The 13326-nt window shown below is 34.1% G+C and overlaps 1 protein-coding gene across 1 annotated transcript in view; it reads right to left on the minus strand.

The window, feature by feature from the left end:
• Window positions 1-7577: 7577 nt before the first annotated feature.
• LOC124897928 overlaps window positions 7578-13326 on the minus strand; it is a 12686-nt gene continuing 6937 nt past the window's right edge. Inside the window, exons 2-3 of the mRNA XM_047411551.1 lie at window positions 7750-8230; window positions 7578-7660 (exon numbers count right to left, since the gene is read on the minus strand). Of these exons, the coding sequence (XP_047267507.1) occupies window positions 7591-7660; window positions 7750-8230 (551 nt within the window). The 3' untranslated portion in view covers window positions 7578-7590. The remainder of the gene's footprint in view (window positions 7661-7749; window positions 8231-13326) is intronic.

The raw sequence follows: 13326 nt of genomic DNA on the forward strand, positions 1-13326 counted from the left end.
ACTTAAGCAGTGACCACTAAAGCAGCTATTGACCGCTTAGCGATGGGCGAGGAAAAGGCAAGGGTCACTAAAGCGGCACCCTGCTCGCTAAAGCAATGTTCTCTAAACCGTACCTTGACCACTAACTCAAAGTCTATTTAGGAGGACCTTCACCGCTAAAGTGGACCTCAGCCTAGAAACCAAGGCTGCGAAAACAGCTCCTTGATCACTTTAGTGTTCACACCATATATCAGACACCATATTTTTGGCTAAGTTTAAATGGACTCCAACCAAGTGCTCGGTTTTTTTCAGAACTCCGACGCGCAAATGAACTATGCTACCATATAAAATTTGGCATTTCAAACTCAACAAAATCATCAAAAGTTTCATCCTATATCATTTTGATTAAATTTGGGCCCCACACTTAGTTTTGTTTTTATCAAATTCTACCCAATAACCCAAAATAATTCTGGAAGCCTTGGAACCAGAACCAAGGTCCCCTTTATCCTACAATCAATGTTCCAGAGCTGATGACACTGTTAAAATTTTCATCCGAGATTATTTATTTAGAGTTTTGGTTCGAGACTAATTCCTTAACAATGAAAGTTCCAACACATGGAATTGATCCTAAAATCTAAACGAACTATCCGATTATCAAATTAATAGTTCTGGAAAGTCATAAATGACCTGTAGCTACTGTGGATAGGCTCGAAATAACATGTAGGATCATTACAGTATTATTGATTCTTTTATATATTTTATAAAACTCTTATCTTTGATTCATCACCAAAATCAAGGTGGCTTATATTTTGCTAAGAAGTTTTTCAATTTTGTAGTTTACCATTTCATCTATTTAAGTTTGGATTGTTAGCCTATCAACCTCTAGTTTATTCTGATAATACATTCAAAAGAGATCATAAAGCAAGATAAATGAAGAATTCCTTATTTTTGCCTCCATTAGTTACTCAAGTTATGGTATTCTTATTTATCATTTTCACATCACAAAAGTTCATCCTTTTAAACTATTATACTGGGAGTAAATAGGTACGCCTCCGTCCCTTTTAAGTAACTAGTCTTGTTTACTTACTATATATTTTTCTGATTTTATTTGATTAACTGGGTAGCTTAAATAGTATTATTATTTATTTATGTAAAAATTCAATCTTATGCATAAATTCTTGGCTTTCATGATAGTAGTTATACCTCTTTAATGTAATACAAATGTTCCTGCATTTAGTTTCTTAACCAGTATGTTACTTTCTTCTTCTTTCATTTATAGTCAAGCTACTTATACTTTTAAAACTGTTGCGTTGTTTGTAAATTTTAACGATAAGATCACTTACTCATTATAGCATCATAATTGCTTAAACTTTTAAACTGTTATTTGTTCAGAATAATATGTAATCTTACATGTTGACTGAAAATCATGTTTAGTTACTTTTCTCACCTAGATTTGATTAAATAGGTAATAATTGAATTTTCCCCTTGCTTCTTTATTATTAAAATACAAGGTTCATGTTTAAACATCAAGGTAATATTAATTTGATAAAATCAATTAACCTTTTGTTTGTGAAATAAATCTCTCGCGTAATATATGAGTTCGATGGAGACCCATATTTGTGGACCTCGAGAGATGCTTAACACCTTCCTTTGAGGTAAACTGAATCTTTATTCGATTTCTAGTGACGTAGACTAATTTAATAATCCAAAATTAATTTAGAATGGTTTCCTAACATACCTTAACTTGTTAGGTGGCGACTCTTCTCTTTTAAATCATTCCTAAAAAGAGTTGTCACATCGAATCTCGCTTTTCACAAAACATGAGATGCGACAGTGGTAAATTAGTAGCAGTAGTTGTAGACTTGATGTTAGTGACCATTAGAAGGAAAATGTACTTTGCAAGGCATGAAGCAGACAAGCATTTTGGTATAATGAACTCAATGGAGAAATTTCTTTTGCATTTCAACTCTGGTTAAGGAAAACACTTGCAATAGATGCTTGCGAGAACTGGGACCGCCAAAGAAAATTTTCTCCGTGAGCCATCAGGCTTGCAACTTTGAAAATACTAGCACAAATACAACCAACCTTCTTGTTGTGGAGCAAAAATTTACAAAGTTAACATGCAAGAAAAGTCTCCAAATAAGTTTCATCATTAAGTGATTCGTCCATGCCTAGCTCGACAAAAGGGGTATTCTCGTTTTTGGTTCGTGGTAAAAAAATTCATGTCAATAGTCCCCAACGAATCATGATTAATCCTTGGATTCGTTCGATTTTTAGACATCTTTTGTGAAGTCTTAACATATTTTCTTGGCCCTCAAAACTAAAAATTAGTCCAATCAAGAAAAGAGACGTCATCAATGGAACCTTTTGTAAGTCGGTAGAATGTCGAAAATAAGTGTGAGCAGTTTCTAGGGAGAAAAGGCTTACCTTTGTCATCCACATATGTCAACTCCTTAGCTGAGGGAATAATTTCATTGTGAAATGACCCATAAATATGAAGGCCTCCAATGTTTCTCAAGTCCCATAAAGATACATACAACTCTCCAATAAAAGTAGAAACTGTGTTATGATCATACGCGAACAATGAAGCAAAGATAGTATCATAAGTCTTGTTTCTCTCCAAGGTCTCCTTATTACGTGCAAGAACATATTCTATCCACTCCAATAGCCAGATATATATCGAACCTCACCAAATTCGGAGGGAGGAACACGTCAACTACTAAGGCTCCCATTGCGGCTAGGAAGCTCGAAACAATAATATTTTGATGGATAGAAGACTTTAAAACGAGAAATTTTTCAGTCATAATTTTTCTCAAAAAGTTGTCCATGACATTCTTAGTTCATTTCGTTGACCATTCTGTGAGACGAAGAAAAGTTTCCAACAGCTTTCTAATATGTGGGAAGGTGCCAATCACCGGAGGATGAACTTTCAAAGTGAGGGTTTTGGGATATGAATTTGGTTTGCTTTTCACATCTCAAGGCAAGGGTATGAAATTTTACGGTCGTTGAAACAAGTCATTATTGGGACCAAGAGCACACTACACAGTTCCTGAGGATTAAGAAAGGAACAGAGATTAACCGTTGTGGACACACAAATTGGGAAAAAGGGGAAACAAGAGAACCTGAAGTTGAGTATTATAGAAAAACAAAAAAAATTAACTGTAGCAGCACGGGTTAAACTTGGTTGCAAATTTTTATTTAGTTGCTATTCCTTGTTTCTGGTTACAACAAACATAACAGCAAAACTTGGTTAAGTTGTAACTCCTTGTTGGTACTTATTAAAAAAATGAGTAGCTTGCAATTGTAGTTACGTATTTCATATTGCAATCGTGCAAATTTGAGTGAGCAAAGGGCAGTAGACTACTATGAAAGTAATAGTTACCTGAGAAGCAGTTTGTGGATTCAATCATATCAGGCAAGGTCACAGCTTCATAGTCTAGCAATCAAATACAGTCAAACACTTTCTTTGTGGCTACCGAATGCTTTGATGAATTTCCTCTACACTGAAAAATCTTATATAGAAGTTCTGGTGAAAATATTGATTTCGTATATAAGGAAGGTGGTAATAAGATTGGAAGAAAAGAATCCCTGGAAATTTCAAATTTCCAAGTAGCTAAAAGAAAATTACCCTATTTGAAAGATTTATTTGGAGGAGAATTTAATTCTTTCATGAAACCAAAAGGAAAATTAATATTTTTCTTTGGTACATGAAACCAAAAGAAAAGTTAATATTTTTCTTTGGTACATGAAACCAAAAGGAAAATTAATATTTTTCTTTGGTACATGAAATCAAAAGAAAAATTAATATTTTTCTTTGGTACAAAAGTTTAAGTCAACATTTTTACTTCATTCGTGCAATATGTCAAGTGAGGGTACTGTATTGATCCTTCTAATTCAAATACATTGGGAGCGTCACATTGTTGTACCAGTAAGAATTACTTAAATAAATATTAAGGCGATGATTTCTCACATTCATACTTATCCAAGACGAAAAAAAAATCAAGTTGGTCATTTTTTAATACATAAATAATATCGAGTTTGTATCGATTGTGGGCGAAAAATGAGGATCACCACAAACAAATCGTTGGTTGCTTTGACAAAGTCTTTCACAACATGAAAGTTCACGGAGGAAACTTTAGTTAGACCACTCACAAGTATTGGTCTAAATAGGATGCACCGATGAGAAACAAATACCTTTGAAGTCACAAAAATAAAAACACATTCATGAGTATTTCAAGTCTCGTCGTCAAGTTTCGCCAAGCCTACACATCGACAAGTCTCAAAGTAAAGGGTATTTGTAGACATATAAAAATTCAATGGGCTAAACTCATACAAAATTTATATTTAATTCATGATCATTTGGGTTGATTAATTAATTTGGGCCCTACAAATTAAATAGTCCATTTTATTAAATTCAAGACCAGGGTCCATTACACTTTGGAGCCCAGACTCATGCCACGTGTCAGCGTGACTTGGCGTCCCCATCAAATCCAAGAGCAACGAGACGACGCCACATGTACAAATGATGTGGAAATCTCATTCAAATTCAATGATCAGTCAAAAGTCGCCAAGTATCAAAGTGACATATTTCGGGCAATCACAAGCAACCAGGCCTACTCCCTACAACTATAAATAAGGGTAACATAACATTCTATGGACATTCTGAAAGAGGACTTTGACAAGCATTGGCAACATCGGCATCGATTATCAAGTTCTTGCAAGGAGCAATCAACGGAGTTCTTCCTGGAGATTATTCGAAAGAGATAAAATATTTTTCGACACTCCCAGCGATTGAAATACATCTCTAGGAGTCCAAACCATCCAACGATTCGAGAAACACGCTATGAAGGCCCTCAGATCATTTCTAATTTTAGGAGAGAAGAATCAAGAGAGTAACGGAATTATACTCACAAGATTCATCAATAAAAATTACTTTTGTCTTTTATTTATCTTTGATTGCTGTTAATTTTCGAAGATTTGATAATTTGTTGCAAACAACTATATGTCTATATTTTAAAAAAAATTGTGTGTGGCAAATTGAGCCAACATATCCCTCTAACGTAGAAGAAGATTTGGAAAAATGATAATTCCATTATAAAAAAAAAAGTTTTTTTAAATATTGTTTTGTCAACTTTTCCTAAGAAAAATCTTTTGGTCATGAAGACGAGCGTTTTTGTTTGGATGGTAAAATTGGCCGGGAAGTGTATTTTTTTTTTTTTCTAAATCATGAAATCCCATAATGGACCAACAATAATACTTGGTACATGTTATGCTGTTTGTAGTATTTGTATAATATTGTGTGGCATATGTATCAGTTTGTTTTCATTACTATAGTGTCTGGTTGAAACTAATTATTAGCTTGTTATTGATAAGATGAGATATGTTATGAGAAATTGAAAACTTCTTTATGAATGCATGAGAATTTATGTCCCTTGTCTTAAATATTTGATAGTGTAGGGGTGTCTTGTTAATATTGTTCTACATGATCTAAGAATCTAAATTGCATGTTAATGTTGCATATAAATATTTATGGTCATCATTTATGATGTTATTGAATGCAATGTTATATTAGTGAAAAAAATTGTTGAGTTGTTGATAATATGGTATTAGCTAAAGTGGGATTTCCGCTGTACTAAAAAAAGATAAGTGATACTAACTGAATCTTATTCAAATGAGACAAAGTCCATGAATGACTAAATATTTAGCCTTAGTGAGGGTGTCATATTATGAAATTTGAATTTGCTATTTTGGAGTTGGTTGGTGACGAGGCTAAGTGGTTAATTTGAGACCTCTTAATGAATACTTTAATTGGAATATAACCAATACACTACTAAAAAAAAGTGAACCGACCACAAGTGGTCGTTTTTTTTTTAAATATATGTATGTTTTTAAAATTCATTATTATTTTATTAAAATTAGAAAAATAATTTTAGAAAAAAAATCGACCATAAGTGGTCGATTTTTTATTAAATTAATTAATTAATTTTAATATTAAACCGACCAAGTTGTCGGTTTTCTATTCAATTAATTAATTAATATATTAAATAATCGATCACAAGTAGTCAGTTTTTATTAAATTAATTAATTAAATTTAATATAAAAACCGACCACACTGCAAAATTTTTTTAAAAAAATCAATCACTTCTGATCGATTTTTTTGAAAATTTAAAAATAAAATAAAAATCAAAACCCAAATACAGCATGCAACAACAACAATGCAATACAGCAGTAAATACAGTAACAACAACTATCAAAAATCAAATGTAAATACTTTCAAAAGTGTACAACAAATACAAAATATCTAACAAAATTGAGTATGAAAAAACACAACAATAGTTTCAAACAACAAAATGTCTAAATTCAAAGTACAACACATACAAAAATAAAAAAACTAAAAGTCATCATCATCGAATTCGTCCTCACCTTCCATATCATCAACCGTGCTGAAATCATCCAGGGGGCCTAGACCTTTTGCAGCCTGAACTGCATCACTAGGACACGGAGGAATAACCCCCGCAGTCTGAATGAAAGAGTTGAACTGCTGCTGCAGCATCTTGGTTTGTGATGTTGTTGTCTTCTCCATTTTCTTCTGCCTCTCCCTCTCTGTTCAGCAAACCTCTCTCTCTATTCAACAAGCTCTTCAGTGAGTTGAGGAATCATATTTTATAGTCTTTCAATGGTTTCTCTATCAACTGAAGAGCTAGAGTATGCATCACCGAATGAACAACTAATATTATCGCCAAAAAATTTTGTGTGGTATCTGTAGAAATGACCTCTATTTGCAGGACCCACAACTTTTGTTCATAACTCCTCCTCTAAATGTTGGGGTATTGGGTCACCCTTACTTTCAGGAGGCTGACTACTATGATACTCACCAACAAGACGCGTATATTCGTCCTATATTCAAAGTAAAGTTAATACTAAAAGTCCAAAAATATTAAAGTGGTTATAATTGAATAATATCAACTTTGAAAAAAAGATTCATAAATTCAAAATTTGTTTCTTACGTGGACAGCTTTGGCACGATCTTCAACCCAGACATCTTTATTAGTCCGGTTTTTTTTCTTTTTTCAGATGAGTCTCTTCGAGTAGCTCATCAGTTGGTATTTTTCTACCCTTTTCTTTTTTTCTGCATATGAAAAAATCATCAATGTTCAAATAATAAAAAAAAAATAGTAAAAAATAATTAAAACTGTAAAAGTTACATACCATTTTTTTCAGCACAGCAAGAGTACTTCTGGCACCCGCAGTATGTAGGAGCCACCCTTGGATGCTGCCCAGGCTTTCTTTCCTTTTTTCCTCAATAAGTGGTATTCTGAGCTACTCCAATGGCGAAGATACAGTTGCCATGCGGGTTTAGGAATCCACTTAGGTTTTACCAATTTCTTTCGGGCATAATCTAAGAGATCGTTAAATCTGGCTACATCTTATGAAAAATTTCTTCTTTATAAGAAATGCATTTGCAGCATACTACCAGTAAAATTTCTACAACAAAAGTTATAATCTTTTGTTCTAACAAAATTTTAATAAGTAGTCGATAAGTTAAATCTTTACCATAAATTCTTCAAACATTCTATCCCTGTCAAGTTTTGGAACCTTTTGCCAGCTGGTCTAGTAGCCGTTGAAGTGCCGAGTAATGCATATACGCGCCTTTTGTCCAACTCCAACATCCAGCCTAAACCTACAACACAAGATAAAATAGTAATTTCATAGAGCATAATAATATAGTAATGAAAAAATGAGTAACGTTATTATATTTAGAAATCTTACCCTCTCGCAACTGGAACAAGATAAATCTTCCCAGAATCATCTCTGTCTCTTGGCTGCCTAGTAAGTGATGGTGGATGTACTGGCGTGGGCGTATCTGAAGTACCAGATGGAGTGCCTCCAAGCTGAAGATCCAACAACCCAATAGATCCAGCAGAATCACTGTGTGAAGTTGCGTGAGTGCTGTAGGAGGGTATCGATGATAGTAGATGTTTGGAGGGGCCAGCGGCCATCTGATAGTACTGTGCTGGTGGTGGCACGATCATAGATGCAGAATGAGTCAGTGTATACCCATATAGTGTCCCCACATGCGTAGGAGTAGGTATCAAATCCTCGGACGACCTAGAATATGAGGGTTGTGCTGTCGCGTCAACAAACCGACCCTCAGATATTTGAATACCTATCGGTCGTCTATAAGGCGGAGATTGTCTATTCTTTGTTGGTTTCGTAGTATCAACTTTTCCCTTAACCTTGTCACCTCTGCCTGAAATCTAAATTATGTTAAGTTAACAAGTAGTTAGTTCCTACAAAATGAATATACAAGAAAACATTCCAAGTAACTAATTTCAAGTTACTAATTCACATTTCAAATCGCTCTAATACAATACAAGATATAGACAAGAATATTTTTATTACTATATACATCATGGAAAAGTGGAAACAACAAACTTAAACAGTATATTACATATTAATTTTAAACAAGAAACATAAAGGTAAATATATAGTACAAAGCATAAAGACATCAATACATAATAAATACAACCTACACAACTAATCCTCCTCTTCTGAAGACTCTCCACTAAACCATTCACCCTCTTCGGAGGTTTCCTTATCTCCTACCCACTCAGTCTCTTCTTCCGCAATATTAATTTTTTTAAATATATTTTCTGGGTGATTTAAACTGTCCACTAATTCAACGTCCACTAGCTGGTGATCAATCTGCATTTCATTTTGATATGCAGTCTCCAGCACATTCTTAACTTTCACTCGGCCTATAGGCTTTATTTTGATTACAACCCACCAATCAAACTTGTCATTGCGCAACGGATAAGGAGCATAATACACTTGTTTAGCATTTTACGCTAGAACAAATGGATTGTAAATAGGATATGACCTATTGTGCTTCACTTCAATAATGTTATGATCCCTATGTACTCTTGTGCCTCTTGTGCTTGGATTAAACCACTTACATCGAAAAAGGATAATTTTATTTATTGGAAAACCAGCATATTCCAGTTCTAAGATCTCGTGTATGATGCCAAAGTAATCAACATCATCATCACCCTAACCCAAACACCACTATTATTTGTTTTTCTTTTTCTGGAGTGTTGTTCGGTGGAGAAAATTTTAACTCATTTACTTTGTATTGGGACATTGCATTAGCTTCAACTGGATCCAAAGAAATATCTGTCAAGAGTTGATCGTATGCGGCTGCATTTGGTGAATAGTGTACCTAAAAATATTATACATATATATATTTTAGTTGAGGAATGTGTAAATGTTTAAACTTTGTAGAAATATTAATACACTTACGAACCTCATTTTTAAACCATGTTGTAAAGGATGCATACACATGATTTTTGTGGAATTGAGTCTTAAATGAACTGAACATCCAACATGGGAAACATAATTAGTTTCTTTAAGGGAATGAATAAACAAATAAGATATGTTAAAATTTTAATCTCCTTACTTCAGAAAGGGCTCAATTTCTGGGCAATTCAACATGACATACAAAGTTGCTGATTTGCGCTCCGTGGGAGTGAACCGGAGGGGTATGGTCTTTTTAGCCTTACAACCAGATTAATTGAAAATTGATATCGATTGCAAATGAGGCTCATTCATATCGTCATGATGATGATTCGATCGGTTTCTTGAACAAACAACTTCATCACGAAAGTAGTATGAACAAAATTGAGAAGTTTATCTTGCAAGATATGCTTCAACTATAGAGTCGTCCACCCTATGTTTGATTTTGGGACCCCTTTTTAATTTTTCAATTGCCCTATACAATCTTAAGGTTAGATGTTTACTATATTTCAAAAGATATGTATGAATTTAAATATTTTACAAATGCTTGCCGTTCGAATGGATACATCCACCTAGTTTAAACTGGACCTCTTGGGCGAGCTTTGTGCACGAGGTGAATGAGAAGATATTCCATCACATCAAAGAATGCTGGTGGAAAAATCTTCTCGAGCTTGTTGGTGATAACAACAATATTACTTTCCATTCGCGCCAGATTTTCTTATTTTAATATGGTGGCACATAAGTCTTTGAAGAATAAACTGATCTCTGCTATTGGTTTTCATATGTTTTCAGGTAAACCAATAAAAGCAATTGGAAGTAATTATTTCATAAAAACATGACAATCATGGTTTTTCATTCCATGCAAGATTCCTTGTGTCATATTAACCCTCTTTCCTAAATTTGAGGCATATCCATCGAGCATCTTCAAACTTTGAACCCACTCACATATTTGATGCTTTTGGTCCAATTTAAATGTAAGACTAGCCTTAGGCTTAAGAACATTGCCATTGGACCCCTGCTGTAAGTGTAATTCTCTACGATTGCAATATTCTGGTAAGTCAAGTCTGGCCTTAGGATTATCTTTTTGTTTTGCCGGTGACATCCATAACTTGTTGAACAAGTTGTCAAAATAGTTCTTCTCAGTATGCGTGACATCAACATTATTTTTAAGTAAATTATTTGGCCAATATTCTAACTCCCAAAATATACTTTGCTTAGTCCAGTTATGCGAAACGCCATATCCATCATGCCTGTACAATAGTTCCTCGCTGGCTTTAGGCAAATCTTGAACTATTTCCCAGACGACATAACCAGACAGCCTTAGAGGTGAACCATCATGTTTCCTTTTATTCCTTCTGAATGCATTCTTGAGTCTCCTAAATTCATGATCAGGTGGCAAGAAACAACGATGACAATCATACCATGAATTTTTCCTGCCATGTCTCAATGTGAAAGATTTTGTTTTTTTTTTCATGCAGTATGGACAAGCCAGCTTTCCAGCTGTCATCCACCCAGACAACATTCCATAAGTAGAAAAATCATTAACATCCCATATTAGATATGCACGCAAATTAAAATTCTGTTTAAGAGAGATGTCCTAAGTTTCAACCCCCTCATGCCATAAAATTTGAAGTTCATCAATCAAAGGTTGCAAGTAGACATCTATTTTGCTTTTTGGATTAACCGGGCCAGGAATAACATAATTCAGAAATATATAGGGACTAGTCATCAACATTTCAGGAGGAAGATTATAAGGAGTAATAAATACAGGCCAACATGAATATGGCTCACCACCAACAGAAAAGGAAGAGAACCCATCCTTACATAATCCCAATTGAATTTTTCGTGGCTCAGCTGCAAAATTTGAATAAGTTGCATCAAAATGCTTCCAAGCCTCTCCATCAGATGGATGACACATAACACCAGTGGGACTTCTATTTTCACTGCGCCATCTCATATGAGGAGTTGATTTGTTTGAAGCATACAACCTCTTCAACCTTTGTATAAGAGGTAAATAATGCATCGCCTTAATAGCAATTTGATTTCCAGTAGAACCATGCTTATATTGAGAGTGCTGACAAAACTTACAGAACTCTAGGTTAGCATCTTCCTTAAAGTATAACATGCAACCATTTTCCCAACAATCAATTCTAACCGAGAAGAGACCTAACTTTGACACCAATCTTTTTGCCTTATAGAAAGAATCAGGAACCTCCAAGCCGGGGTTAACTAACTCTTTAATAAGATCTATCATTGAGTTCATTCCTCCTTCAGCAATATTCTAGTCAAATTTAATACTTAATAATCTAATAGCAATAGACAAACGAGAGTGTGAACACCCGTCAAACAAAGGATGACTAGCAGCATGCAATTCTTTGTAAAAATTGCCCGCTTCGCTATTAGGAACATCTTCAACATTTTTCCTAAAGTCAATCTCATACTGCATCCCAAAAGCATTGTGCACCATTTCTGCCATCCTAGTATCTTGATATTCATTATGCCTTCCAGACCTACTACTTTCTCCAACAACAAAGTTATTTTTTGCAACATCCCCATGAATACCATGCAATCTTAAAAAGTCCTCGTGAAACCTCTTTCTATAAAAATGTTCCTTTACATCTTCCTCACTTAAAAGATTTATACCATCACATCTAATACAAGGACAACGAATAACCCGATAACATGTCCAAATATCAAGTGTCTTAGTATGTTCAATAAACCTTTTGACACCTTCAACAAATTCCTCCCTAAATGGTATTATCATTGTTCCGTTGATATATCCGGCTATAATCTGGTTCCATCTACGCAATCAATCAGATTCAACTAATTAGATCAAGTCACAAAAATTTAATTATTTTCAAGCAATGAATTTACCTACCAAACCACATTCAAAATAAAAAAATCTCCTTTAAAGTCCCTAGACTTAACCATTTTCAAGCAATGAATTTACCTACCAAACCACATTCAAAATAAAAAAATCTCCTTTAAAGTCCCTAGACTTAACCACTTTCAAGCAACTAAGTCACCTACCAAACCACATTCAAAACAAAAAAATTCCCTTAAAAGTCCTTAGACTTAACCATTTTCAAGCAACTAAGTCACCTACCAAACCACATTCAAAACAAAAAAAAATCCCCTTTAAAGTCCCTAGACTTAACCATTTTAAGCAACTAAGTCACCTACCAAACCATATTCAAAACAAAAAAAATCCCTTTAGAGTCCCTAGACTTAACCATTTTCAAGCAACTAAGTCACCTACCAAACCACATTCAAAAGAAAAAAAATCCCCTTTAAAGTCTCTAGACTTAAAAATTTTCAAGCAACTAAGTCACCTACCAAACCACATTTAAAACAAAAAAATTCCCTTTAAAGTCCCTAGACTTAACCATTTTCAAGCAACTAAGTCACCTACTAAACCACATTCAAAATAAAAAAAATCTCCTTTAAAGTCCCTAGACTTAACCATCTTCAAGCAACTAAGTCACCTACCAAACCACATTCAAAACAAAACAATTCTCTTTAAAGTCCCTACACTTAACCATTTTCAACCAACTAAGTATCAAAACAAAACCACATTCAAAAACAAAATCCCCTCCAAAGTCCCTATACATAACCATTTTGAACCAACTAAGTCACCAAACAAACCACGTTCAAAACAAAAAAATCCCCTTTAAAATCTTTAGACTTAACCATTTTCAAGCAATTAAGTCACCTACCAAACCACATTCAAAATAAAAAAAAAACCCTTTAAAGTCCCTAGACTTAACCATTTTCAAGCAACTATGTCACCTACCAAACCACATTCAAAACAAAACAAATTCCCTTTAAAGTCCCTAGACTTAACCATTTTCAAGCAACTAAGTCACCTACCAAACCACACTCAAAATAAAAAATTCCCCTTTTAAGTCTCTAAACTTAACCATTTTCAAGCAACTCAAGCAACTAAGTCACCTACCAAACCACAGTCAAAATAAAAAAATCTCCTTTAAAGTCCCTAGACTTAACCATTTTCAAGCAATGAATTTACCTACCAAACCACATTCAAAATAAAAA

Source organism: Capsicum annuum, chromosome 4, assembly GCF_002878395.1.
Source record: "Capsicum annuum cultivar UCD-10X-F1 chromosome 4, UCD10Xv1.1, whole genome shotgun sequence".
Taxonomy (NCBI): Eukaryota; Viridiplantae; Streptophyta; class Magnoliopsida; order Solanales; family Solanaceae; genus Capsicum; species Capsicum annuum.